The sequence below is a fragment of the Drosophila serrata genome, unplaced genomic scaffold, assembly GCF_035046125.1.
Source record: "Drosophila serrata isolate PLE 108 unplaced genomic scaffold, ASM3504612v1 contig_272, whole genome shotgun sequence".
Lineage (NCBI taxonomy): Eukaryota > Metazoa > Arthropoda > Insecta > Diptera > Drosophilidae > Drosophila > Drosophila serrata.
The window spans coordinates 7,329,439-7,355,695 of NW_028257170.1; the positions used below are offsets into that span (position 1 = coordinate 7,329,439).

General features: G+C 43.5%; 7 protein-coding genes across 9 annotated transcripts; 3 read left to right on the forward strand and 4 right to left on the reverse strand.

Moving 5' to 3' along the window:
• Window positions 1–132: 132 nt before the first annotated feature.
• LOC110190524 (uncharacterized) lies at window positions 133–3,463 on the reverse strand. The gene is made up of 5 exons (XM_020961061.2): window positions 2,334–3,463; window positions 1,321–2,260; window positions 1,014–1,251; window positions 736–964; window positions 133–682 (listed from the first exon to the last, which is right to left on the reverse strand). The coding sequence occupies exons 1-5, from the start codon at window positions 3,302–3,304 to the stop codon at window positions 319–321; spliced, it is 2,742 nt and encodes a 913-aa protein (XP_020816720.2). The 5' UTR covers window positions 3,305–3,463; the 3' UTR covers window positions 133–318.
• Window positions 3,464–3,780: 317 nt separating this feature from the next.
• RpS17 (ribosomal protein S17) lies at window positions 3,781–5,245 on the forward strand. The gene is made up of 4 exons (XM_020961230.2): window positions 3,781–3,806; window positions 3,872–3,903; window positions 4,351–4,502; window positions 4,916–5,245. The coding sequence occupies exons 2-4, from the start codon at window positions 3,901–3,903 to the stop codon at window positions 5,154–5,156; spliced, it is 396 nt and encodes a 131-aa protein (XP_020816889.1). The 5' UTR covers window positions 3,781–3,806; window positions 3,872–3,900; the 3' UTR covers window positions 5,157–5,245.
• Window positions 5,246–5,488: 243 nt separating this feature from the next.
• On the reverse strand, window positions 5,489–7,735 carry Shc (SHC-adaptor protein). The gene is made up of 3 exons (XM_020961224.2): window positions 7,626–7,735; window positions 7,074–7,432; window positions 5,489–7,014 (listed from the first exon to the last, which is right to left on the reverse strand). Exons 2-3 carry the CDS (start codon window positions 7,253–7,255, stop codon window positions 5,961–5,963), a joined length of 1,236 nt encoding a protein of 411 aa, XP_020816883.1. The 5' UTR covers window positions 7,256–7,432; window positions 7,626–7,735; the 3' UTR covers window positions 5,489–5,960.
• Atat (alpha-tubulin acetylase) lies at window positions 7,642–23,439 on the forward strand. 2 transcript variants are annotated; one of them, XM_020961222.2, is made up of 7 exons: window positions 7,642–8,221; window positions 17,203–17,348; window positions 17,484–17,639; window positions 17,708–18,091; window positions 18,959–19,121; window positions 21,454–21,518; window positions 22,290–23,439. In XM_020961222.2, exons 2-7 carry the CDS (start codon window positions 17,242–17,244, stop codon window positions 22,819–22,821), a joined length of 1,407 nt encoding a protein of 468 aa, XP_020816881.2. In that variant the 5' UTR covers window positions 7,642–8,221; window positions 17,203–17,241; the 3' UTR covers window positions 22,822–23,439. The 2 variants fall into 2 exon arrangements, 1 of the variants encoding a protein (XP_020816881.2); XR_015271829.1 differs by lacking the exons at window positions 21,454–21,518; window positions 22,290–23,439 and adding an exon at window positions 19,252–19,328 and having other exon boundaries at window positions 18,959–19,204.
• Window positions 10,425–12,063, reverse strand: aay (phosphoserine phosphatase). Its single transcript, XM_020961227.2, has one exon. The coding sequence runs from the start codon at window positions 11,734–11,736 to the stop codon at window positions 10,915–10,917; it is 822 nt and encodes a 273-aa protein (XP_020816886.2). The 5' UTR covers window positions 11,737–12,063; the 3' UTR covers window positions 10,425–10,914.
• Window positions 19,369–22,086, forward strand: LOC110190631 (uncharacterized). Its single transcript, XM_020961225.2, has 5 exons — window positions 19,369–19,717; window positions 19,777–19,872; window positions 19,932–20,540; window positions 20,608–21,518; window positions 21,638–22,086. Exons 1-4 carry the CDS (start codon window positions 19,625–19,627, stop codon window positions 20,845–20,847), a joined length of 1,038 nt encoding a protein of 345 aa, XP_020816884.2. The 5' UTR covers window positions 19,369–19,624; the 3' UTR covers window positions 20,848–21,518; window positions 21,638–22,086.
• Cpsf5 (cleavage and polyadenylation specificity factor subunit 5) lies at window positions 22,864–26,180 on the reverse strand. Of its 2 annotated transcripts, XM_020961228.2 has the most exons (5): window positions 25,672–26,180; window positions 25,347–25,611; window positions 25,050–25,215; window positions 23,743–23,857; window positions 22,864–23,683 (listed from the first exon to the last, which is right to left on the reverse strand). In XM_020961228.2, the coding sequence occupies exons 1-5, from the start codon at window positions 25,815–25,817 to the stop codon at window positions 23,662–23,664; spliced, it is 714 nt and encodes a 237-aa protein (XP_020816887.1). In that variant the 5' UTR covers window positions 25,818–26,180; the 3' UTR covers window positions 22,864–23,661. The 2 variants fall into 2 exon arrangements, with proteins under 2 accessions (XP_020816887.1, XP_020816888.1); XM_020961229.2 differs by lacking the exon at window positions 22,864–23,683 and having other exon boundaries at window positions 23,767–24,870; window positions 25,672–26,174.
• Between the last annotated feature and the right edge of the window lie 77 nt (window positions 26,181–26,257).

The following is a 26,257-nucleotide window of genomic DNA, read 5'->3' on the forward strand; positions in this document are numbered from 1 at the left end:
AAAACAAACAAGAAAATTAAAATTTTTATAAAGAATAATTTCATTTAAAGATCAACATCGAAAATCATACAGAGTTTAATATCATATCGAAAATATCGTAGTTCTTTAATGTATCGAATTTTAAAATATCGATTTTTCAAAGTTAACAACTACATTTTTATTTAAGGGATGACTATATATATTTTTTTATATTTTGCTAATTTTTAAATTGGATTATAATTTTTATATATTTTTGCTAGACATTTTGATGTTGTATATTTTCTGTTATTTTATAATTTGCGCTAAAAATTTCACTAAATATCTGGTCTACATAAATTTCTACTTGTGCTTTTGCTTGGACATGACCGAAACGGTAGATCCACCCGCTGTAATGGCCGATGGGCCCAAGCAGGTGCTGCTGTTTTGGGGCATTGAGCCCATCCCGGCAACGGCACTAGACCCGCCAATGTTGTGATGACTATTGTGGCGCTGCTTAAGCATCTCCTTCCACTCGGACTCCAGGCGCACATAGACACCGCCCAGTGGCTGGGCATTCTGCACCAAACACTGATCCGTACCGGTCTTTTTGGTCACATAACTGGCCACCTGTTTCATGATCTTCTCCTCAAAGTCGCGCTGATGATCCTGATTGCTGCGGGCCGAGAGCTCACCGGACCAAAAGCGACCCGATACATCGGTGGGACTAGGATAGAAGGATATAGAAGGAATCTTTAGTTTTGAATTTCCCGACCTTACCGCTTTCGTGACTTCTTGCCACGCGTCTTCCGCGGTGGCGGCGCACGGTGCTCCGACTCGCACCCATCGCTGCTGGAGCTATAATCCTCATCGTCATCGCGTACATTGCGCATTCGTGGACGCTGGCATCGGGCATCCTCCTCGCTGGTGGATGTCGTCTCAGAGTCGGTGCTGGTGTCCAATTGATAGCGCGATCCCCTCATCCGACGGCTCACCCGATGATTGGTCACTTGGGAGCAGATTAAATACAAAATTCTCATGGTTGGACTTACACTTACCTCGTTTTAGGACACTGTCCATGCAGAGTTGCGGCAGGAGGCCTTGGCGGCACCTCTGCGGCGTCAGGGAAATGCCCTGCCAGCTGGGACTGATCTCACCAGCAGCTGCCAGCTCCTGGATCCTAAGCGGCGGCAGCTCACACAGGGCATAGTTCTCGCCCACCAACTGGGCAATGGCCAAAATGGCACGCTCACGATCGGTCTCCACAAGGACACTGTGCTCCCGGAACTGGCAGCCCTTGAAAATGGAGGAAAAAAGCATTTGAAACTAAAAGAGAATTAAAACAAATCCTCATTTAATACAAACATTTGGCCCTGGCAGGGTTTCATAGCGAAAGGCTTGCTGGCCGCAGCAGGAATAACGTCCAGCTGGTCCGGCAGCGCCAACGGGACCCAGGAAGTTCGGCGACTCCGGATGGAAGCGGCACCAGTGCATCTGATAAACCGGAAAGTGGGCCTCGCAAGTGCAGCAGTAGAGATAATGGCAGTGACCCCAGAGCTTCCAGTACACCTTCCGCCATGACTTGAGCTCCTTGAAGAGCTGCACAATGTAGGCATTGAGATCCCAATTGGTGTCCCGTACATGGTAACTCATTAGCTGGCCCCAACGGTTGAGCCGAATGTTGCTGGGCACACAGCTTACGTAGGACTTCATCGTGTTGGTCACACAGTTGAAGCAACGCGAGCATCGAAACAAGCCGGACATGCTATAGAAATGTCCACGCAGTGCCTCCGGATCCGGTTCGCAGAGCGATTGTATTAGTTTCGTCCATAGGCGCGGTGTCACCCGCTCCTTTTTGTCCCTTACCATCTCCAGTTCCAGATTGGTGAACATGGCCGCCAGCCGGGTGACCAGGGCATCGTTCAAACACGATAGATTCGTCGAGGTGCGCACCACTTCGCTGAGATGGGCATGACAGAAGGCCAGACACTCGAGCAGCAATGGCTCCATCTGCAGGAAACTGGCCGATACCAAGATGGGCACCACATTATTGCCATCCAACTGGGGACCGCTGCTCTGGCCGGACACTGGCAGATCTTGGCTCTGGGCACTGTGTTTGATCCACTTCATAAGCCAGTCGAAGATGAGAATGTCACAGTGCACGGATATATCCATCTCCTCCAGCCTCTGGCCAGCTGTCACGTCCGCAAAGTAACCCATTTTGGTTACCAGCAAATGCTGCGGACAGGTGAAGTCTTTGGAGGTGTTCTTCACCTCGTCGCAGACGTGGATAACCACCTCGGGTCTGTTAAATATAAAATATATAGGAATAAGAGAGATAGATCCTAGTTTTAGGACTCCCAGATGCATGTACTTACTCCTTTTTCTCCTGCCTGGCATGCTTGCTGTCCTTCACCAGCAACAGGGACTTCCTTCTGCCGCCATTTGTGGCCCCCGGTTTGGGTATCGGTTCCTTGACCATAGCACGCACCATGCTATTGGTAATCTGATCCTGGTGCACCGAGTCTCCGCCTGCGCCCTGAGCCTGGTGCAGGCAAGGAACCGAAGCTGAAGGTGCTGGCAGTCCTCCATGCGAATGGCCTAGCTCCATCATGGACTTCGAGTTGCCAGGAGCAGCCGGCTGAATGGGAGCAGATGATGTGGGCATGGGAGTGGGCCCAGGCAGGAGCTGCTGTGCCGGCGCCTTGTTCGGCTTATTCTTGCCACTCTGGAGTGGCGGTGGTATGGGAACAGGACATATAAAGGATAGAACAGAGTCCAGGACGCCCTCGTTGATCACCGAATCCAGTTGCTCGCCCAGCTTGGGATGCAGGCCGCGGTACGTGGACTCCGGACGAGAGCGCGAATTGGTATGGCTGTGCCCCGAACGCAACAAGCTGGTTTTCGACTCCGGCAGCAGGGAGGCGGCGGCGGCGGCAGTAGCGGAGGAGCGAGTGTCGTCTGTGCGACTGCTGGAGCGGCGGGACGGGCGTCGCAGTCCCAGCAGCGCGTTGACCAGCGGGTAGTCCGCCAACAGATCAAAGTCGAAGTCTTCTTTTTTGGAATTTCGCTTGGCTGTGGCCCCAGCACCAGCACCGCCCTCCATCGGCGGCACTGGCTCCCTGGTGTGTTGTGGCTTTCCCATGTCAGCCTTTGCTATCATATCGTTGACATGACAGGAGAGCTTTAGAAACTCCAGAAACTCGTTCAAACTGATTTGAAACTCGGCGCCACTGCCGCCGCCGCCTGACTCAATCGATTTCTGCGTTGTCGCTGCTTGACTGGCGGCTGGTGGTGGCTCCTCTGGCTGGCCAGCGGCGCCTGCCTCTTCGGAGCCCGATTTTTGCATCCTTTCCGCGGCACAAATCGATGGGAATTGGACATTATTGATTGATTTCTCGGTTGCTCATAACAACACAATGCAACTACAAAAACAAATGCATCTAGTGGTGGAAAAAGTGGACGTAACGGAAACGATACAAAAATGTTGTGTTATTGAAAGGCTATCGGGTTTTAAATGGCAGCATTGATTAGGGCTGTCAAATCATTTTTAAATATCGATTACATATTCTTATTTGAAAACATTAAATTTGATACCAGATATCGATGTATCGATAACTAGTTTAGTGCACTGCTATGGAAATATGATTGAATTGATAATTAGGCTTTATACATTGCAAGATGTACGGTTAATGGTATTCAATGTATCATTCAATCAATCATTTATCTATGAGCTAGATAAATAACACGATAAAAAATTTCACTATTTGCATATCGATATATCGATTATTTGATATATTTTCGAAAAACCCACTCTGGTCACACCTTTTCCTTTTCGTGTTTCCGGCGAGGTACGTGCACAAATTTTTGTTCCCCACGTTTTAGCCCTAAAATAATTGCCAATTTCTCATTTTAGCTGTGTAAACATATTCATCAAGCTACAGAATGGTGGGTTCCAACAAAATATGTGTGAAAATCTCTCCGAAAACGGGAAAATAACCTGAAAAACGACTGAAAAATTAGCGCACCCCACGTGCGAAGAGATATGTGACGCCCGAAAAAAATTATTTATGTGCGGCAACCTCAGCTGTGCTTCCTATAAAAACCTACAAGATAAACGGATTTAACTGAAAAGAAACACTTGTTTGCTAAACAAAAACTTTGAAAACAAGTAAAGGTTTGGGAATTTATTCTCAGTGCAGCTGTTGTTGCCGGTTTAAACCTAAAAAATTTGTGAAAATTCTTTGCAATCTTAAAAAATACTCGGAAATATTGTCAGCCTGACAATATACTACGTGAAAATAGTGAAATTGAAATTGTTGAGGGCGGTTAAAGACCCGCCAAATGAAAGCCTGATCAGTGATTAACCAATTTGTTTATTTATCGCAAATATAGGGTCGCGTGCGAACCAAGACGGTGAAGAAGGCCGCTAAGGTCATCATTGAGAAGTACTACACTCGCCTGACGTTGGACTTCCACACCAACAAGCGCATCTGCGAGGAGGTGGCCATCATCCCCACCAAGCCCCTGCGCAACAAGATTGCCGGGTGAGTTTATGTTGGTTTTCAATAGGAAATAGCAAGAATTATACATTTTTGTAGGAGTAATAGATAAAATCATCTGCAAAGCATAAGTGACAGTATTAAATTATTGCTTTAATGTAGTTAATCCCATGTACGAGCTTCGAAATTCAATTTATGTAACGCAGAAAGCCAGTCGGTTCTTTGAAATTCTATTAAATTGCCTCCTTAAAATGTATTTAAAATCTTAATTTTGTTTCTATCTTCCTTAAACCGTATACATTCTTAGTTAAATATTTACTAAATCCCTCTTTTGTATAGGGTACAAGGTGCTTTATAAATGTTTTCACTAGCTCATGTCTATATTTTATTTATTAATAGAAAATACCTCCCAATATTTCAAACAAAGAAAACTAATAGAATAATTACCTCCTTTTCAGCTATGTCACCCATTTGATGGGCCGTCTGCGTCACTCCCAGGTGCGTGGCATCTCCATCAAACTGCAGGAGGAGGAGCGTGAGCGTCGCGACAACTACGTCCCGGCTGTCTCCGCTCTGGAGCAGGACATCATCGAGGTTGATGCCGATACCAAGGAGATGTTGAAGCTGCTCGATTTCCACAACATTCGTGGTCTGCAGCTCACCCAGCCCAACACCAACAACTTTGGTCGTCGCAACTAAGTTTTTTCTATCGTAGCGCGTAGATGATGTTCTGGATTTGCATGAAATCACAATAAATTACAACTTTTTTGTGTGAAGTGCAATTGGAATTGTGTATTTAAATTGGAAATTAATTGTTTTTAAAGAAAATTAATCAATTCATTGAGAAGATGAGAGAAAAGAAAAGAAAGGAGAGTTAAGTAAGGATAAAATAGCTTTTCAAGGTTGAATGTCCAGTCTATGGTAAATTATCTTTAAGAAAACCATTAGTTGGAATGTTAATCATTAAATTCAACTAAGCCGCATAAAATTTATCATTCAGTTGCATTATCCCTTACTTAAACCCTGAAATCTCTCAATTTAATGTGTTTTTTTTATTTATTCGCATTCGAATGGAAAATACTGGTAGACAATGCACATACATACACGTAAATATGTATTTAATATATTCATTCCATAAATAAATGGGTGTTTCGTTTCCTATACAGATCGATATATATATATGTATAAAAGATATTCTCTACAGAGTGCACAATATAATATGTAAATCTAAGCGTGTACACAGATTACAAGTATATAGACAGGAGTGCCACAGAAGTCGTTATGCAACTTATTTAAAAAGGCTCTAAAAAGTATTAAATGATAGATTCAAGGATTCATTTTTGGCTTTGTAACATTTTGTAGCATACTTTTGGACCGAATTTCGAGAGATTTAAAGTCCATATCGACTCCTTTGACCTCCCTGATGGTATATGTTATGTATATGAAGGTTGGTGTAGGTATACGATTGATTGTGCCCTTTCATGAGCTCAGAGCTCATTGTAATCAGGATGAAGCGGGATCCGCTTGAGGTCTGCGCACCGGATTGCGCAACACCAGCTCAGAATCCTCCGAAATGATGGGCAGGGCGTGCGCCCAATGGTAGTTGATCAAATGGCTAATGCTGTCAAAGATGCGATCCTTGGTGCGAACCACACCCTCCGGATCGATGAGCAGCAAATGCTTGGGCGTCTTGCCCTCCAGCCCTGTCAGCACATACTGGCCGCGCTTTCCCTGCGATTCGCGTACCAAAAAGTCACCATCCTGCAGCAACAGGCGCTCTGCAATGGGTCGTGAGATGGCCGCATGGAACCACACTTCCGCCGTCAGCGGACACTGCGGTCCGTCGAACACATCGCGCACTGAAATGGCTGCTGTGGCAACCGTGGAGCTCGGCGGGGTTGGGGCCTGCTGGAGGGGATCGAAGTGACCCAGGGCCAACTTATTGGTCGTCTGATCGGGTGGCGGGGAGTTGAGGTCGATGAGATTGCTGCTGAGGCGATCGCGCGGCTTTTTAAGATTCAGTTGCGCCACACGCGGCGCATGAGGATGCAGCGGAAGCTGCTGCTGTGGCTGTTGCTCCGGCAGATCCGGTGGCAACTTGTTGGGCAAGTCGTTGTAGTACTCCTTCACGTTCTCCTTGCAGCTCTGGTTGATGTTGCAGTCCCCGGCGGCGGCAGCAGGATCGTTTAGTCTGCTCAAAGCGTTGAATCTCAATGCAAAGGCCTTGCCAATGGTCACGATCAGATCCTCGCTCTGACCACCGGCACACTCGAGCACGTAGCAGGCCCGCCACTCGTCCTCGTTCTTGGCTATGTAAGCCAGAAAGTCCAAAGTGTCGTTATCGCCGCCGGATGCGAACGAAATACGCGGCATATTGTGATTGGCTATCACCTCGCCAGTCTCCACATTGCACAGCGACAGGGCACGGCTGGACACGTTAATGATGATGTTTGTGCCGGCATGCTGCATGCTGGGCCGGTCCGATATGAAGCTGCAAAGCCGCCGTTTGCCAGCCGACTTGAGGCCCGCAGCCTCGCAAACCCGATTGATGCACTCCCTGTTTTGTTGGAAGCCCATGATTATCTTGTCGTGGATTCACTCACGATGGTTACTCACCGCGCCAGCTGCGTCCGCGTTTCAAAGTCCAGCGATTTCATAGAGGTTTTTACTTCAACGCAGCCAGTATACCGCACGTTGAATGCAACACCCACGCCCATTATGACGTCGTCCGGATAGATGCAACCATCGTTGGTGGCCCCGGACCCGCTCCGGTTGCCGGCATCACCATTCTTCGGCATTTGTGCTCTGTTCCTGTGTGAGTTTGGCAGCAGTGGGCGTCCTCTCGCGCTGGTATCCTTTTTTCCCCCAAGCGCCTCTTTGTTATTGGTATAATTTCGGATTACTCAAGGTGTGACCGCATTGTCGAGAGTGTGACCACACACGGAGGGTCTATCGATAGCTGCACAGGGGTGGAACTGTTGTTTTGAAAAAAGGGGTTTGAAGAGATAAACAATGTGGAAGCTGAAAAAGCGGTATGTTGGCAAGTGATAGTATTTTGTTTAAAATCTCCTTAACAAACCATGGTAGGTAATGTTTTTAATATGTATTTATTTAAAAATAAAGCGCGCGAGATAGTAACTATCGCGCGACTCACGTGCCACCACTAACCTATCGATGACGCTGTCAGAGCAATCAACAATTTGCCACCGCTATGTGTGGCAAGCCAAAGCTTCGCGTCCGGCCCCAAGTCTTGTCCAACCCCCAAAAATAAAGCAAATCTGTGCTCGATGCCGCAACCGCCGCTCAGTTTTTAACCGACTTTCGTGCAATATCCACGCCGCCACGGCTCTCCGGTGACTTAATCCGTCTATTTCCCCCCGACTTTCGCGCGTATACATACATACACACCCAGCGCGGCGGCGATACATTCAGCCGTGGAATTATGTGTTAGAGCAAAACAAATACGGAAATTTAGACACAGGAGACGAACAAGCTAATTTTTTGCCGGACGAAACTACATTTCTGCCTAAAATCAATATTCACGTGAGTTTAAGTGAGTGAGAGAGCGAGATACGCCCGCATCGCAACGCGCAGCATCCGTCAGCGAAGTGCAACCCAGAAAACAGCGGCGAGGAAAAGCCGGAGGAGCAGTCAGTGTGTGCATCTGGAAACTGTGTGGAAACTGGAACGAACGCATTGTATCCGTGAGACAGATTTTCACCAAGCTAAGTCAGGAATCCCTCCGCTGTTACCTTATTGTTGCGGTAAGTTTGTGTCTATGCTTGGCGCTCGTCAGGCTTTCTGTGTTTACGTTTATGCCATTTCCATTTCCATTCCGCTGCCCACCGCTTTCGCATTCGTGCTTATAAAGTGCGGCCCAGTGGGCACATAAATATAGACATACATACATGCATACTTATGTATGGAAACATCTTTACGTCATGCGACGACGGCTCTGAAGTCATTACCAATGCTGACAGCAGCGGTCATAGAGATATGACTTTAAAATCGTGACCGAATCAGTGTTTTTTCAGCCTTCTACAGTGACAATTCAGTTGAGAAGTCACATTCGATAGAATAAAATTTCTATTAAGCATACAATGTTCAAAGAAATAATCATTATCTTGAGAGGTTCCAAAAAACGTTTCCTACAGACATCACAAGCCATGCCAATTAGGCTTAAAACCAGTTCCCCCGTCAATGCGTCATTTGGATAGCATTTACAGTAGAACTTCTGCAAGAAACCATTGTAACAAGATTGTTTATGGGTTTCTAAGGGATTTCAGAATAGATTATATTACTAAAGAACCACTATATCACGAAAAAGTTATAAAGTTTGCATGACAATTCCACAATTACAAAGTCTAAAGTAAAGTTCGCTGAACCTGGCGTTATAAAAGGAATAATAATCATATTTATGCCTTTGCCAGTGTGTGATTTATTACACCCACAACAGCGGCCATTAATATATGGCTATGAATTCGTGACTCAATCAATGCCTCATTAGTTTGGTATTACCAGTGGAACCAAGATAAAGAAATAAGTATTATTATAAGAAAATTATAAGAAAAGGAAGTAGGGCCTAAGAAAACGTAATCTTATTTAAAAAACAAGCTTCTTGGGTATGTCTTATACGTTATTTTATGATTTCAAAGCCCTGTAGATTAAAGTATTCCCACTGTACTTCTTAAAAACTCATCATTAGGACCAGCAGGGCTCAGAGATCCCAAATATGAAGCCTCGCTCATTAGCCAGGTGATCTCATCGGCGGCTGCCGCCTTCTTCCCATTCTGCGTCCGACTGCAACCTGGCCTTAATTCACGCCCATGTGCCGTTTAAACGGCAGTCGGATCACGCCTAATATGGTCCACCTAAAAGCTGGCTCAAAGCATTTCCCGCCGCCAATTAAACACGATGACGTTGACCCTCGCGGTGGCAGTACCTCCTACCAGTACCCTCTCGCTCTGGTTCCATTCATAGATTATAAAACGCTCCGTAAAACGATAGCGCCCACGCCGCACGGCCTTGGCTTTGTTTTTGTTGCTGGCCAACTGTTAACTCCAATTGATAATCGCCACAGAAGGCGTTTATCTGGTATAAACGCCAATTGGTGGCACCTTCGTGCTAAAATCGAAAGGAAATCCACACCAATTAAATGGTTGTGCTCTTCAATCGGAAACCAAGCTGGTTATGTTCAACCAGACAGAAACAATGAAATATTTTATTGTCTTTGGAATTTGGTCAATGGTGAATTTTTAATCTTCAAGTTTTGTCAAGGTTTCATTGATTTCTTAGCTTGCTCACTAAATGTCTCCTCTATTAAGCCCGAAAATTACTGCTCAAACTTTTACGTGCTCATATAATAAGTGCTGTCACCCTTGTTCTAGTTTTTATAAATTAAAAAATAATTTACCGCAAAGCATTACGGTGTATTTTTATCTACCAAACCATTTCTCTGGGTTTCAATGACCCCTATAAGTATGAGAATACTTTCCCTGGCCTTTGTGTTTTCCCGCTAACCGTTCAACTTTTACCATTATTCAAAATTGTCTAATTGCTTTGAAAGGGCGTGTAATTGTGGGTTTTATGAGGCGTAATAGGCTTACTTTGATTTCAAAAGACTTCAGTAGTTTGAGGTAAAGCCATTCTATGTTTAGACTTAATAGCTTGAAAACTAGATACCTTTCTAAGACTATAAAATATGAATGTACCATTAAAAAAATGGTGGCCTTGCTTTAAATTTGGACTCTAAAAACAATATAACAGTGCTTAAAACGTTAAATATTCAGGCTAGTTATTATAAATTATTCATTTTTCTAACATTTTATATTTTCTTTTATTAAAGAATGCTTTACACTTTGTTAATATTTGATTTTAAATTTATTTTAACAAGCTTTTAATCTTATAAACTTTTTTATTTCACCAAAAAGCTTTAAAAAACTCCTACAGCCACAAAAACACTTTAAATTGATCTTTATATTTGCATTTTATTTACCACTTAAATGTTTATTTATAAATGGAATTTTTCACATTCTAAATATATAACTTTGTTTGGTGTATTATTCTATTCACCACCAAACTATTTGTTCATAACTGGAATTTTAAACCTAAATGTAACTTTAATTGGCATATTATTCAACACTTGATATTGTAACTGTAACATTTGCTTAGGATACACCCTGTATCTGTTAACAGAGCTGTTAACATTTCCTACAACAACATTCTCGCAAAAGTCGCCGACTCATGCGATTTCCACTTTGTTGTTCGCTTTCGTTCACGTTTTCCATAATTTTACTATCGCTTTTTATTGTTATTTTAGTTACATACTAAAGTACATACACGCACAGTTTCGGACATCACTACGAGCTATAACACGTTGATTTCAAATACTAAATTCACCCACTCTCCTGACCTTTTGTATATGGCATGGCATGGCATGTGTGTGTGTGTGTGTGTATTACTGCCCCATCAGCTGTTCAAAGTCCGTTACGTAATACTGGGCCCGTCGGTAGACCTCTGGTCGCACCACATTCCCACCGAAACCAATAAAGTAATTGGCCGGCGGCACAGCCTCCAGATCGGTGGCTCCATCGCCGATCATGGTGATGAGGGAATCCTCCGGATGCTGTTGCCTGATCAAGGCAATGGCCTCCGCCTTGCCACCGGAACGCGACGTGGGCTGCGTAATGTCGAAGCTATCGTAGGCGCCCAAATAATCAAACAGCATCTTGTTGGCATAGACGCGGTTTAGGGGAATACCCAGTTCGGTGGCCACGGGCGCTATAAGGCAATCAAAGCCACCGGAGATCAAATACACCTGCTTGCCCTCCGCCTTGAGGTGTGAGACGAAGCGCTTGACATTTTTGCTCAGTGTGCTGGGGCGCTCCTCGATAAAGTCCTTAACTTGCTGCTGCGTCGGCCGGATGATGTTCAGCCTGATTTTGAGGGCATCCTGGAAGGTCATGGCACCGCCCATCGCCTCTTTTGTTACACGTGCCACCTCGGTTCCCTTGCCGCAGAACTCGGCCAATTCGTCGATGCCTTCCTCGCAAATCACTGTTGAGTCCACATCGAAGCACACGATCTTTGACTGTTGGATGACCTTGGCCGCCAATTGGGGCTGTTTAGGCGGTATTATGGCCGAGGCCACGGTGGTTTTGGCCGCCACTCCACCGCCGTTCGAGGTACCGTTGCCATTGCAATTTAGCTGCTTGGTAAGCAGATTATGGCCAGCGGCGGCTGCTGCAGGACGCGACATGCTCAGAACTGAACCACTCATCTTGACCGGCAAACACGTTGTGTGTGGCTGCGAAGGAGGTGACTTTGACCTTTGTTTGTTTGACGTAAAAGCTTTTACGCTTCGTGTTCGGCAGGGGGGACCTCAAAATTTTCCGCTGCCGAAATAACGCTTCTTTTTTCGGTGTGTGTATCTCTTGTGCTTTTTTCTTGCCGTCTTTTTGCACACGCGCTTCGCGTCTTGCTGCTCAGCTGTTTTTTGTTTTTGTTTTCGTCTCTGTCTGATAAGGTGACAACGGGTTTTCTTAGCAAGCTCCAGCTGGTTAGTTAAGCTTTCCGAACTGCTCGCGTTGAGCAACTTTTCACAAGTGCCTCGAAAACGCTCGATCGCCCTTTTAAGAAAACTACGTGCGACGCACACAAAGGCACTTGCTTCGGTCTCTCTTTCTCTCGCTCTCTCACACAGCTACTTTGCTCACACTGACCAGCTGTGATCGGTTGATTACAAGCGTGCGAGAGTGAGATATCCGTCTGCCTGCACATTTACAACGGTTTCTCATGCCTCTTATCGATGCAGAGTCGGTCACACCGACCGTGCTACTCACCTACCGTGCGGCTTTTTATCCACAAATTACTCTTCATTCAGGCTTAATCAGTTTCAATTGAGGAGAGAAAGAGAGAACGTGAACCTTTGCACCCACCACATGTGCCGCCTTCATGCCACAATGTCTGCTTATCACACAGTGTACAAACATACATATGTATAAACAATGAGAATAATTATGATTTAGCTGTCATTAAACCCGCGACACTAGAACCGCCTGGAACTGGAATTTCCAGCGGCAGGCAACCGCGTCCTTATCAGTTGTGGCACCATTTAACACTGACCGATAATCAGGGGGAACTACGGGCGGGGTGTTTGTGGCCAGACATCGGAAGACTACCCCAAAACAGTATCACCGAAAAAATAACAAGTGTGCTGTTTGTATGACCCCGGTACTAGGAATCAGACTGGTTTAATTCGAATTACAGTAAAGCTTCTTAATATGGATTTTTTATGCATATATGTAAATATATATGTATATATATATCATAAATTTGATTTAATATTCTTGTAATGCACATATTTTTGGTTTTTATTAAAAAAATTGGAAAAAATTCATTAAAGAAAATGTACTCAATTTTTTAAAATTCTAAAGACAGTAAATGTTTTGTTGTTTTTTTTTTAATTTTCAAATTTGTCTCGAAGCTCAACTGTATTTGAAATTCCTTCTATCAGCTGAGTACCGCAGCGTACTTTTTGTGTTTGGTTGATTCCCTGCTTGATTTTCAATACTTTCTTTTTTGCATTATTACTGATTAATCATTCATGTGGAAAATAACCGAAATCGAATCTGATTAGTGCTGTCGTAAGCTCTATGTATTTTTAAAACTCGGGAATTTAAATTTAAACTGTCATGATGCTATTCTGATGCAATTTCATGCTAGTGTTACAGCGCCTTACGTTATAACGTAAAGCGAGAATCTTCGGAAGAACTGAGCGGTGCTCTCTCTCCCTCTCTCTCTGTTTCTGTTCTCTTTTCAAGTTGTTTGTTTTCTTTATTCTCCATAAATTAGATACTAAAGAAAAATGAGGCGCGTGCAATGCAAGCGACAAAAACAACAATTACAGCCACGAATGCAATTCCACTTTTTGCGGTCTCTATTGTTGCTATAGTTGCTATGGCAATTTTTTATTATTGTTATTTTTTTGCAGTTGTAGAATAACAAGTTGTTTTGACCGTTCGCGATCGTTCGTTTTGTGGTAAACAGGGGAAAACAAATAGCAGGCAGCGGCTAGACCGCAAAAGTATTTCATTGCCAGCGTTATCGATAACGATAAACAATTCATTGCGTGCGGAGCGGTGCGTGTATGTGCATGCATGAACACGTTCTCTCATGCATATTTAAAGCGCGCCTCGGCCAACGACTTCCACTAAACAAAAGCCGTAAACAGTTGATTATTTTTAATTGTCGTTGCCTTGAGCGACCAAAAAGTCGGAGAGGCCCATCGCAAGGGAAATGGCGGTCGCGACCGACCACACCTGTATTTGGTACCTTTTACCTGTGCCTCAGCGCCGCCTGTCAACCGCTGCGGCACCTGTCGTTTTCAGTTTGAGTTTTCCCTTGCCTTGGCAACTCGTCTTGGGGTTTTGGGTGTTGTGATGTGTTCCTTTCGGGTTTGCATTTATCGATTGACCTTGTTGCTGCATACATTTCCTACGAAGTCCGTTTCCATTTTGTTCATTTTCCGAGGACACACAAAGTGTAGAGGTAGGCTCGTCACCTGATCCAAAACGCATGGCTAAGTACCTAAGCTAGCTTATTTATTATGCCCATTGAAAGGCCGGCGCAATAATGGTTTCCAATTTACAACAAGAACATTTTTTGAACAGCAAAAATTCACTAAATAAAATTGTAGTAAAATACTATTTTTATGATTTACAAATAAAGTGTACAATTTAAAGACAACAATTCGTGGGAAAATATTACCCGAGCCCAGATTTATGAATTAAAAGGAATTTATCAAAATTTATCATTGATTTAATTTGAAATATTTTGAAAATTTTTGGAAAATAAATGATACTTATTTTTGCACATTTTCGGTGACCTTATTTTGGTTAATTCAAATCCATTGCCATTTCTGTAGAACTACCACTGTATTTCCATTTATATCAACATGAAATTTAGTGAGGCAGTTGACAGCTGCCGGGCCTGGTAATTGAGCCCCCTTTGGGTCACGCCCACAACTATTTGCCTCCCACTTTCCATATAAAAAGCTTGCATAATGACGCGACACTTTGTGGGATTGTTTGTGCCAGCAGGCAGCTGATAGTTGATACTTGATAGGCACGGCTTAATAGCATAGCACCAGACTGAAGGCCGCGTAATTGCTGTATTAATTTTCATCACCAGGCCAGACTATATTAGACAATATTTTCATTAGTCTGCAGCTCTCGATTCTCGATTGATTTGTTTTTCCCCAGCTCTCAGCAGCAGTTGTTTCCAAGGAACCTTTTTTATTTGTTGCCGCTTCTGCTGATTAACCGTTAAATGGTATATGGACGATCCCCCTTTCATTTCTATCACCCGGTGTTGTTTACGGCTGCACGCGATTTTAATTCCGCTGATTAACTCTCTCACGCTCTTCCACATGCTCACTCATACGTGAGATGTAAGTGTACGTGTGTGGGGAGAGGGAGACACAAGCTCACTTGACACATTTACGAGTGGGGAGCAGAAAAGGGGAGCACCCAAGAAGTGCATGCAGTTTTGCTCTCACTCTGTCTCTCTCTCTCTCTCTGCCCCCCGTTTTGCGGTGCGTGGTTTTCTTTGTTGTTCTCCTTTTTATTTTTTTTTATTTTGTTATTTTGTCGTCTTGTGTTTTTGTTTTGCATCGCTTGCTGTTGGTTCATAAACAGTTACAAAGTGGGCTGATTGTGTATGGCAACGTCAACGGTTGTGCACGGGAAAAATAAGCAGCAATAACAATAACAGCAACAACACCAAGGTAGATGTCCGCTTTGCTGGGGGCCATGCCTGCATGTGCTAACAGTCGCGGTCGACATTATAGGTACTCTCTAACTGATTCTTGACATTTATGACAGCCATGACAGCTTTAAAATGTTGACATGCAGGGATTTTTTGTGGGTTTAAAGGGGTTTTTCTATCAACTTTATTGATAAAGGATAGTTAAGATTGAATATTTAAGATTATTCTCTAGAAATCTCTACTTTTACTTGTCAAAATTTGTATTTTTTTTGATTTAGTTGATAAATTACTATAGAGGAATTATTAAAGAGGGACTTAAGTGGGAAATTGAGTTGCTATTTGATGGTTCATACCAATTTTGGACTCATTTTAAATTAAAATATACAAAGATTTGGTTAGAACATTAAAACACTAATAAAATAATATATAATATATTATATATATATAATAACTATTCCGCACCTTGTAACATACTGTAATGGCTTTAGGATCCCCATTGATTTCTTATTGAGAAAAATGACTAAAAGAATGTAAATAACCTTTTAAAGTATCCTTTTTTAAATGTAATTCCATCTTAAAAAATTATTTTTTTGTTCTTAAATTGTGATATAAAATCATTCTTTCGACCGCATCTGTAAACGTTGTTGATATGTAAAAATGAAATGAAAACACGTCATTTGCCGACGATTGCTTTCCTGTTGCTATAGCTTTGGCCAGAGACTTGTTTAACTTTTGCTCTGACAAAACGGGCAACAATGGGAAAAGTTTTACAGTCCGTCCACCGGCGCCGCCTCTTCAAATGTAATTACAAAAGCCTTTATTTATCGTTGCCTTTTTTTATTTTTGACTCAAAGTTCGAGTTCTTTGAGTTCGTTGCTCTCTCTCTCTGGCAAATGAACAATAGCAGTGTTATGTTGGCATGTCGTCCTGACAGCCACGCCCCCGAAAACGGAAGGGATATCCTGTATACGTCGAAAGGGATTCCCCTTTTCCGAACGCAACAGTTTCGATTGTAATCCGAGTCTAATGCGGTGATTTGGGTCAAATGCCGGGTAGAGTCGCGGGGCAACAAACGCAAAACGAATGCATGCATTCAGTCGAGGCTTTGCCCCCAAATAAGGTACACTCGGAAAAAATTGTCTGAATGTTTGTGGTATTGTTTAGATACTCGGATCTTATTCCATGCATTTAATAAGACATTCTTAAATATATAGTTTATCTAAGCTACTGTTTTTGCTTAATCAAATTCTAGTGGACTTATTTATTCCACAAAAATCGAGATTCAACTATTAGGGCTGAGCACATTCGGAACTTCAGCCTATAGTATATAATCCCCAAGGATCTCGTTACATTTCAACATTTAAGTGTCACAGAATTCATACTTGAGAATTTTAGGTGCACTCTTTGGCATGATCTGTGATTACGCTTAAATGTTAAAGCCCGAGACTTTATTGTACTTGTAGACTGCTCATCATTTATATATTTCGAGAATGTATTATACTTTCATGTATTAGAACAATAGTTCTATAGGAAGGCTCTTTAGATGCCACTTTAATTTGTTAAGAAATATATTTGAATACTAATGTGATAACTGAAGAACCAGCTCTCTGTTGTACGCTCTGTTTATTTCCTCAAGTGAAATAAAATAACTACCAACAGTTTAATAATTAAACCAAAGAAAAATAATATTAAATATTTAATATTTAAATCTTAAATCTAATTTCTTTGAGTGTACACGTGTGGGTTTTGCAATGTGCATCTGCTGAATCATTGCCGAAGGCGTAGACTGAGCAACGACAGTGATTGGCTCCGCATTGCATGTGCAGTGATTCCCACAGAAAAATAGACAACAACAATTCAAATAGAAATAAAACAAAAGCTAAAGCTTTGAATGCCTGAGCTCTTGGCATCAATCAGATAATCGAAATTGTTTGCGCAACGCTCCATTAAATTCGCATTTCTCAATTCGAAATTGCAGGCACGCATTGTATATCCGAGGAGGAGCAGCAGCTTAATAATGGTGGACTTCCGGTTCGATATCAGGCCCCTGTTCCCGCAGGCGATAATCAAGGTTACGTCCAACCTACTGCCGCACACCTTCCGCGGCGACCGGCGTCAGTGTTTGTGAGTATTGAAACTGTACGCGGAGTGGCATCCCCCGGGATCGGTTCGCCTAACCGATACGCTTTCCACACTCACCCACACGAATTCCGACACCAATCACTCATCCACATACCCCCCTCATCCACTTGCGTGCAGGGACGCCACCTCCAAGATGACGGAGATCATTGATCGCCTGGGCCAGCTCTCGGCCACATCGCAGGGTCTTAGCAAGCCGGTGACCACCGGACAGCGCTTGAGGATGTCAGAGAATCAGACCGTCTATCTGCTGGCAGATAGTGAGGCGGGTCCCAAGTAAGTTGTGCTCACAGGAGGAATTCTTAAGTGTCTTGTAAAGAAATCTAATAACAAACCTATTGCAGTGGTTCGGTAGTTGGTCTCCTCAAGGTTGGAACAAAAGATCTCTATCTTTTCGATGAAACTGGACAGACTAGGAAAGTGCAGCAGGCGCCGTCCATTCTGGACTTTTATGTTCACGAGTCCCGCCAGCGCTCTGGTCTGGGAAAGCGTCTTTTCCAGACAATGCTCAGCGAGGAGCAATGGACACCGATCAAGTGCTCGGTGGACAGACCTTCGGACAAGCTGCTAGCCTTCCTTGGCAAACATTATGGTCTAACGCGTTCCATACCGCAGGCCAATAACTTTGTGCTCTTCGAGGGATTCTTTGACGATGCGCCATCAGCAAATGGCCATGGAAACGGGCAGTCACCGCAGCACAACCGGAATGGTCTGCACATCACAAACAGGTGAGTGAGTGGCATGGAAAGTGGAGCTAAGGAGGCGTTGCCAGTTGGCCTCCTGGCTTCCTGACCTGGCGCAGTCCGCGGCAATTAAGGCGTTGTTGCTTTCGTTGGCGCTGCAGGAAACATTTCACTTTCGGCCTCAGTTGGTCATTTCTTTTCGGGCCCCATTTGCATATCGTATGCAAATCGGAATCCAGACTGTAGATTTGTTACTTTGTTTGTTTGTTTGTTTGTTTGCCGAAGGAAGCCCGCTGATCGATAAAACTCGGTCCACGTTTATTATTAACTTTCTTGGCTTAATGGTGGCCTGTTGCTTGCTTTGATTGTTAACTTGCTTTTTAACCATTGCTTACATTTATGGTAAATATCTTTTTATATAACATTAACTGGATCTATTAAATTACTAAGTTTCAAAGGAATTTCTTTTCCTTTTTGTGTAAATTTTAGCGTGAAAATATTGTATATAGAGTAAAAGTTCATAAGAACCATAAACATATTAAATAGGACATGGACATAGGTTAGGTTTAAAAACATTTGAAATTGCATTAAAAACTATGATATTTATAATATATAAGCAAATTTTCTAAGGCATCCCCATATTTATCTCATATTTTTCCTTCTAAAAGAAGTATATTTTCTTTAAACTGAAACAAATAAATGCTTAAAATTGAATATTTTCTAGAAAATAACCAACCATTACCTTCTGCTTAAATTTAAATTACTTTTAAGGACATTTAAATAATATACTAATTATAATCAGCTTTTCTTATCCCAAAGTATAACTAAATGCATAACTCTTTCTCCACATGTTGCGCTAACCCCATGATATGATAACCAACGATAACACAACCATCAATCAATATGAAACAGTCCTAACACCCAGCTATTTGGGGCTACCTACTTGGGTGAGGATAATCGGCGACGTGGCTCCCAGCAGCAGGCACAGGCTGGGCCCAATCTGCTCCAGCAAGTAACACAAATCTCACCGCAAGGACGATATGGGGCCAGGCGTCCCACCTGCAGCATGGCTGAGGTAATGCGTCTAACTTAATTGAAGAATTAACTGGGTTTTGGGTTTCATCGATTCATTAGCTTTAAACTTTATGAAAAATTATGGTAGGTTAATTATAATGAATAGTATTCTTACATACAATAGTTAAAAGGGTTTATAGGTTTGTGGTTTCTTTCTCCCAAATCCTTTGTGTGGTATTATAATTTATGGCACAACGAACGACCAAAACTATATCAAAAGTTCATATTTAAAATGAAACTCAGTCTCAATCAGAGTTGGCCTTAAGTTCAAAACGTCAAGATCGCCAAGTAGCTACCTGTGTAGAGCTCAGTTCAAATTTATACTCGATAGCAGTCGGAACAAATATTTCCACATTCCAGTGTACAAAAAAAATACATTTACTTTTATATAGTTTTATAACTTGACCGCGTTTCGTTACGTTTTGAGTGTTCAAAAGATTTTCCTTCGTTTCGATTCTTTTGCTTTTTGTCGTGCGGATTACTAATTTCGAGTGATTTTAATTTATGGATCCCAAACGCGGTAATGCCTCCGGGGCACGCCACGGACAAGCCGCTGGTGCCGCTGCTGGCTATCATGCTTCCAAGACGAGCATGGCGGTAAGTAGTGTCGAATATAAAAAAAGTTTTCTCCAGATTTTGACCAACTTGGTTTGTAGTCACGCCACGCGGGTGGCGCCGGCGGACCAGCCGTAGGAGGACGCAAGGCCAGCGAGGTCAGCATTACGCCCAGTCAATCCCGGAATCAGGATAACGTGAGCTGTCTGCCAGACATGCTTTTGGTATTCCATGTTGATCCCACATCTCGTCACAGCCTCTCAGAAGTCCTTTGGATGCTTTGAGCCGCACTGGCCCCTCTTTACGCAACCTGAATCCCTTCCAGCGTCGTTCAGGCTTGCAGGACGTAGATGATTCCTTTCTGGCCGCTAATGCTTTTGCTCGCCCGCCTAGGGTGCGTAACTCTGGCTTGGAGAGGGATTCAATGCCAAGCATTGTTCCAGCTGTGAATCCCGGTCGCATACCCGCTGGCCAAGAGCCAGTGCAGCAGCAGCAGCAGCAACAGCAGCAGCAGCCACAGCAGTACCAACAGATGACTCCAGCTGGTGGCGAACAGCAACAGCAGGTGCCACCAGTGGCCGCCGTGCCCTCATCTCAACATTTGATGCAACAATACGCTCAACAGCCGGCCGCCGGTCAGCCAACGCGCCATGAGCCAACCCCCACTGGTCGAGCTCATGCCCATCAGCATCAGCATCAGCACATGCATCAGCATCAGCAGCAGATGCCACAACAGCAACAGCAGCAGCAGCAGCAGCAGCCACAGCAGCCGGCCTATGAGCAACAACAACAACCAGTGACAACCTTACCAGATGCCCAAATAACGAATAAATACCCAACACAACCACAACCCCAGCAAGGATATGTAAGCTTCATAAGAGGATCCTGCCCCAAACGCTTTAACCAAAAAAAAAAATACCTACGACCCACAGAACACACAGCCATCACCGGCAGCAGGTGCTGCACCACCGCCAGCGACATCATCCGGAGGAGCTGCAGCTGCACCTGGAGGCGCCGGAGCAGCACCCACAGGAGGTGCAGCCGGTAATAATGCTCCACCGCAAGATGCCGAGATGTGCACCACATGCCCCAACTGCCAGACCACCATATACTTGGTGCGCTCCCCGGAGCTGGGGCACGGTGATGCGGCTCGACCCTACAATGAAATGTAAATGAAGATGTGTAATGACCAGACGACCGATCTGACGGGTGGCGAGTGAGACTATAACAAATTTCAAGTGCAACAAGATCCAAATTCTTTTAAGAAGGTGACAATCTTTACGGCCCACGGGTTTACACAAAGTGAAACACAGAAGTACACAAACATCAAGGGTTAAAACTATAATCCTTGATGTGTCCTGGCCGAAATGAACGAGGGCAAAAATTATGTCTAAACCCCTAAATTTCTTATGAACGAACATATTTAGTGGTAGCAATTCTGGTGTAAATAAATGTAAATAAAAAAGTAGCTATGTGTGGCTTTTACTTTCAACCAACCCTCGGTGAGGTTAACCACCCCCCAGAAGTGTACCAGGGTATTGGCTGCGTGCCAAGTGCCTGTTTTTGGTCAATTCGGGGAGGGTGACATAAAAAACATGGCTTGCGTTTTGTAACCCGGATTTATATATTATATATATATTAAGAACTGGGCAATTAATAGAGAAATTCATTGAATTGTATGGCCCTACGGGGGAAAGAAAGGCTATTAATATGTAAGCTAATAGGCTAAGATCCTATCTCTAGATTGCTTTATGACCTAATAAATTGCTCTATTTCAGATAATTCATGCTGGCACCTCGAAAGGTGGCAAAGGCGGCGGCGGTAATAGTGCAGAATCGAACAGGTAAATGGCCAGCACCCTCAGGTGTTCCAATTTCCTTAAACATTATTTTCATTTCTGTGTGTATCGTCTTCATTTTGGGTTTCATTCGTTTCCTTCTTTTATTTCGTTTTATCTTTCAGAATCAAATAGAAAATAACACACGGCCCTGCATCTCACATACAAAAGATAGAAGATAGAAATCAAAAGCATCAAAACTTAAATAACAACCCAGTGTACAAAGTCTTGATTTTAGCCAATTTATTTATATTTTGTTTCGCCTAGTTAATTTATATATTGTAAACAATCGATGAATTTACACGTACCAGTACGAAGTACAAGCAGAAGAACCTGCACTTGCCGCATGCCACCAATACACCACAAAAAAAAAACACCAATACCCCAAGAAAAGCACCACAAAAATCGGAATCCCACAGACACAAAAAATAAGAATAAACAAAACAAAAATACCTGACAAATTGTGATTACAACATACTTTATGTATCATTTAACATTTAACAAACATTAATTATTTGTCGTAACTTATTTTCGTTTTTTTTACCGAGCAATAAAATCAAAACAAATCGATTAATTCAAAGTCCATCAAGTAGAGCTTGTAAATATTAGTAGATCATTGTGTCCTTTGCTTATATTCAACCAAAGGATCGGTTTGACACTCTTTTAATTAATATAATAATTATGATTACTTATTTCCGAGCTCTACTTTAAAATGCGTGTCATTATTCGATTTAAAGACTAGTTTTACAAAAGAATCTAAAACAATCTTCCAAACAGCGGAATGGGTAACCATGACCTTGCAGAGATTACCGCCCAACTGCAGCAGCAGACCTTGGCCGAGATCGAGGCCAATAGCTACATCCCAGAGCCTGAAATGGAACCGGAGCCGGAGGCAGAAACTGAACCCGAACCCGAGCCAGAGCCGGAGGTGATCACGCCCGCATCGCCGCCGCCCAAGAGCCACACTCCGACTCCGCCGTCAGTGCGTTCGCCGGAGGTGGCCGAGAGCATCATTGGGGAGAACCGCAAGCCGCCGGCCTTCCAGCTGAGCAAGCAGCACACGGGCATGAAGAATCGTTCGTTTGGTGTCGGCGGTGCCGTCATGCCCAGCAGCAAGATGGAGTTCGATCAAATGGAGCGCGAGGATTTCGGTGTTGTCAAGATCAATCGTCCGCCGGGCCATGATGCAGTCACCTCGCCGGGTCACGACAATACGGATGCCATGTCCACCGTGTCCTCCGGTGGCGGAGGCGGCCTCACCGATCAGGGCTACTATGATCTCAAGTTTTATCACAATAAGTTGTGGTAAAGGGAAGACAACAAAATCAACACAAAAATAATAACACAACAATTGCGAATCTCGCGAATCTTTTGTACGCATAATTAACATGAACTTAATTAATCTAGGAACTAAGAATACGTATTTATTAATCAAAAGACACCTAAACCAACAACGGTTCCTCTATGAACTTTTTTGTTGTGAGCTTCTTCTGACCTTCTGTTGTTGATTCGTTCATTTGTTACCAAGCCACGCACAACTCCGTAAACTTTAGAGCCTCACCAGATTCGATCCTTAATCTAAACAATAGCGCAATGCAAATGTTTGTGTAGACTAATTACTAGTTAATTAATCTAATCAGAGATAATTTGATTGAATATTCTAATTTACTTAATAAACCAATTGTTTTGCTTTGTGCCATTTAATGTCAAGAACAGTCCCTTAATCCTTAATGTAATCCAAACCCCTGTGTGTATCTTCCAATTACAGCAAACGCGAATATTTCGAGCAAATCTATAGCGATTACATGCTATAGGCACAGATCCATCTTCGTAGCCAATACTCAACATTCCTCCATAGAACGTACCCTACTCGCAATGCATAGAACATAGCATTAAAGATGAAAATAAATACGAATTAAAGCACAAACATCATTTTTTTGTCGATTCTACTGGCTCTTTCATTCTTTTTTAATCTGCAAATACAACTATGTACGTTTACACACACATACACATGAAATGGAAATCAACGGAACTGAGAGCTGAGAGCTGGTGAGGTGCACTGAAATCTTTTAGAGGGTAGAGGAGCTATCTCGTTGGTGGTGCTGCAAAACTATTGTCAGCTGTGAAATCTCAATCCCTCCGGCTGGGTTTACATGTAGATGAAGTTGAACCTGAGAGAAAAATAAAAAATAAGCTTGATATTCTCGGGAATATCTTGGTCACAACTCACCTGCAGAGGGCCTGCGGCAGCGATGAGATGATCGGTCCATAGCCTTGCGAGTTGTCGTATAGCTCGAACAGCGGCGCAGCAACAAGCTTATAATTTTTGGGCACAGCAAAAAGTGCTAGATTACGGAAAACGATAGAGACAGAATTGATGTATGTTGAGAGAGCATGGAGCATAGAGAGTCACGGAAGGTATAATCTAGGGGGTATTACAATCGGTTGGTACAATTTACATTTACAGAATACTCTCGCTGCCGTATGATATATAAAAAAATTGTATGCATTATATGTTTTACATTCATAGTTGGATTCGTTAGACTAATTACACTGGGCTTCGTTGCGACTCGCAAACTGCAAATCTGTCATTTTGCTGGCCCAGCGAAGCCCGCTATAAGTTTCAGTTATGAACATAATTTCCATTAAGAGCAACCTTATACATGGTGTGGGCGGTTCATTTAGCAAGTAAGTACGTATGGGCGAGAGGCGAGTATAAACAGAGTATTTTGCTTTGTGTTTACATTGACGGAGTGCTTATATTAAGGAGCGACTGGAATCGGCGACCTGGCTGTGGCGCAGCATGCACACAAATCTGCACAACACGCGAGATTTGGGCACATGACCAGAGCAGCCAGCAACGTTACAATGCTCTCTCGACTGCCTGCCCGGTGGATACACAATCTTAAGATTGAACAACACAACATCACTTGACAAATGTAAGAGTAGAAGCTAGGAGATAATGTAAGTAAGTAGGGGGATTATAACATGGCTGCGCTCAGTCTCACAAGACATGTCGACATATTTACAAAATTAAATAACAAGAACAATCATTGAGTTTGGACGGAAAAAGAACAAAATATGCCAACACGCAGTTCAGTTCTGAGCAAAAAAGTACAATTTGAATTTTGATTTGAGACACTTTGCAAGTTACAATTCGATAGAATCAAACTAACTAAGAGTTCCGCCCGTCTTGCGATCGATCTGTTTGTTTCTTTCTGTTTCTTAGACTTTTCTGTTTGCTCGAATATGATGTGCTACGGCATTGCACTCTTGAGAGTTGAGTTGGGTAGATACGACACACACGGCGCTAATGGAACAGCTCAGGGTACATCGTAACTGGCGTTCCCGTCCGTATCTAAACAGCATTGAAAAGATATGACATGAGGTTTGTTAGCGTATTCGGTTTTGGCAAACAAAAGAACAGCTATAGGTTATATATAAGAAGAACATGGAGAAATGGATATCTTTGATATACGTTGCTCGGATATGCCTACGCGTACGGGCGTATCGAGCGAGATGTCGGCAGATATTTACCCTTTTCATGGAGCTGGACGAGGAAGAGCCGCTTGTGCTCCTTCGGCTTGGTGATGTGCGGCGGAATGTATGGATATTGCGGTGGCTCAAAGTTAGGCCGCCACCAATTGCCAATGGTGTCCTCGACTATCCATTCCTGCTTAACGCCATCCTGACGACCCAGCGTCTGCAAAAAATAGCATATTTTAAAGAAGAGCAGAAAAAGATCAAGTCCCTGAATTTAGTATTTATTATTCTGATACTGCTAACATTCGTGACATTCATGATATTCATTATATTCATGTGTTCACAGCTCACCTCGGACAGCAATCGCTTCAGACCCTCGACCTCGTCCTCTCCGGCATTAAGCTCGCCGCCCGGCAGCTTGAAGAATGTGGTGCCCAGTTGCAGGAGCAGGACATGGGGCAGCCCGTGCTCGTGGACCAGCAGTACTCCCTCCACGGACCGGCGCATCCCAATTCTATCGAACTCTTCTCGCATCCGCTGAAAGCGCGATGGCACCGACGGATCCTTCTCGAAGAGCGGCTCCTTGGTTCCGAATGTGTAGTTGGTCAGCGGGTATCTGCCAAATGATGCATTATTATCAAAGGGGGCTCATTTCAGGATTCCCGATGTAACTCACAGGTTGATGGTGCGATTGATGGTCAGCGCCTGGTTGGCATACTTTTGCGTGCCATTGTTGTTGCTGTTGACGGCGTCCGCCTGGCCTTGGCTTCCGCGGCGCGGCCAGCCGGAGCCCGATTTGTTTGAGACTTGCGAGGACGCCATTTTGTTATACACACACCGCGAGTCCGGTCCGGGTCCGCGTATGAAAACTGCTCTTCAAGTTTGGAACTGGAGACAACTCTCCCCGCTTCTGGACTAGCTTTGGCTTATATTTACAAAGGCTTTTGATAGTTTAGCATTAACTTCAGGCGATTTCTTAGAGTTTTTCTTTCCAGCAATATTGCAAAAAAAATTTCACGCCGGCGATTTTTCGGGTTTTTTTTATTTGTTGATTTTTTTGCTTTGGTCACTCTGAAATCAGGAGCTGTTGTTTAACATTTTACATCCTACGCGTCTAAAAAGCCGTTCTACACGTTTACAGATGCATGAGGTCGAATTCTCACTTTTGGTGTCGAATTCTCATGTAAAATGCATTAACATATCCTCTCTCTTCTTTCTCGGGTGCTGTCGGGTGGATGTTAATTAACAGAACTCTCTGGTCT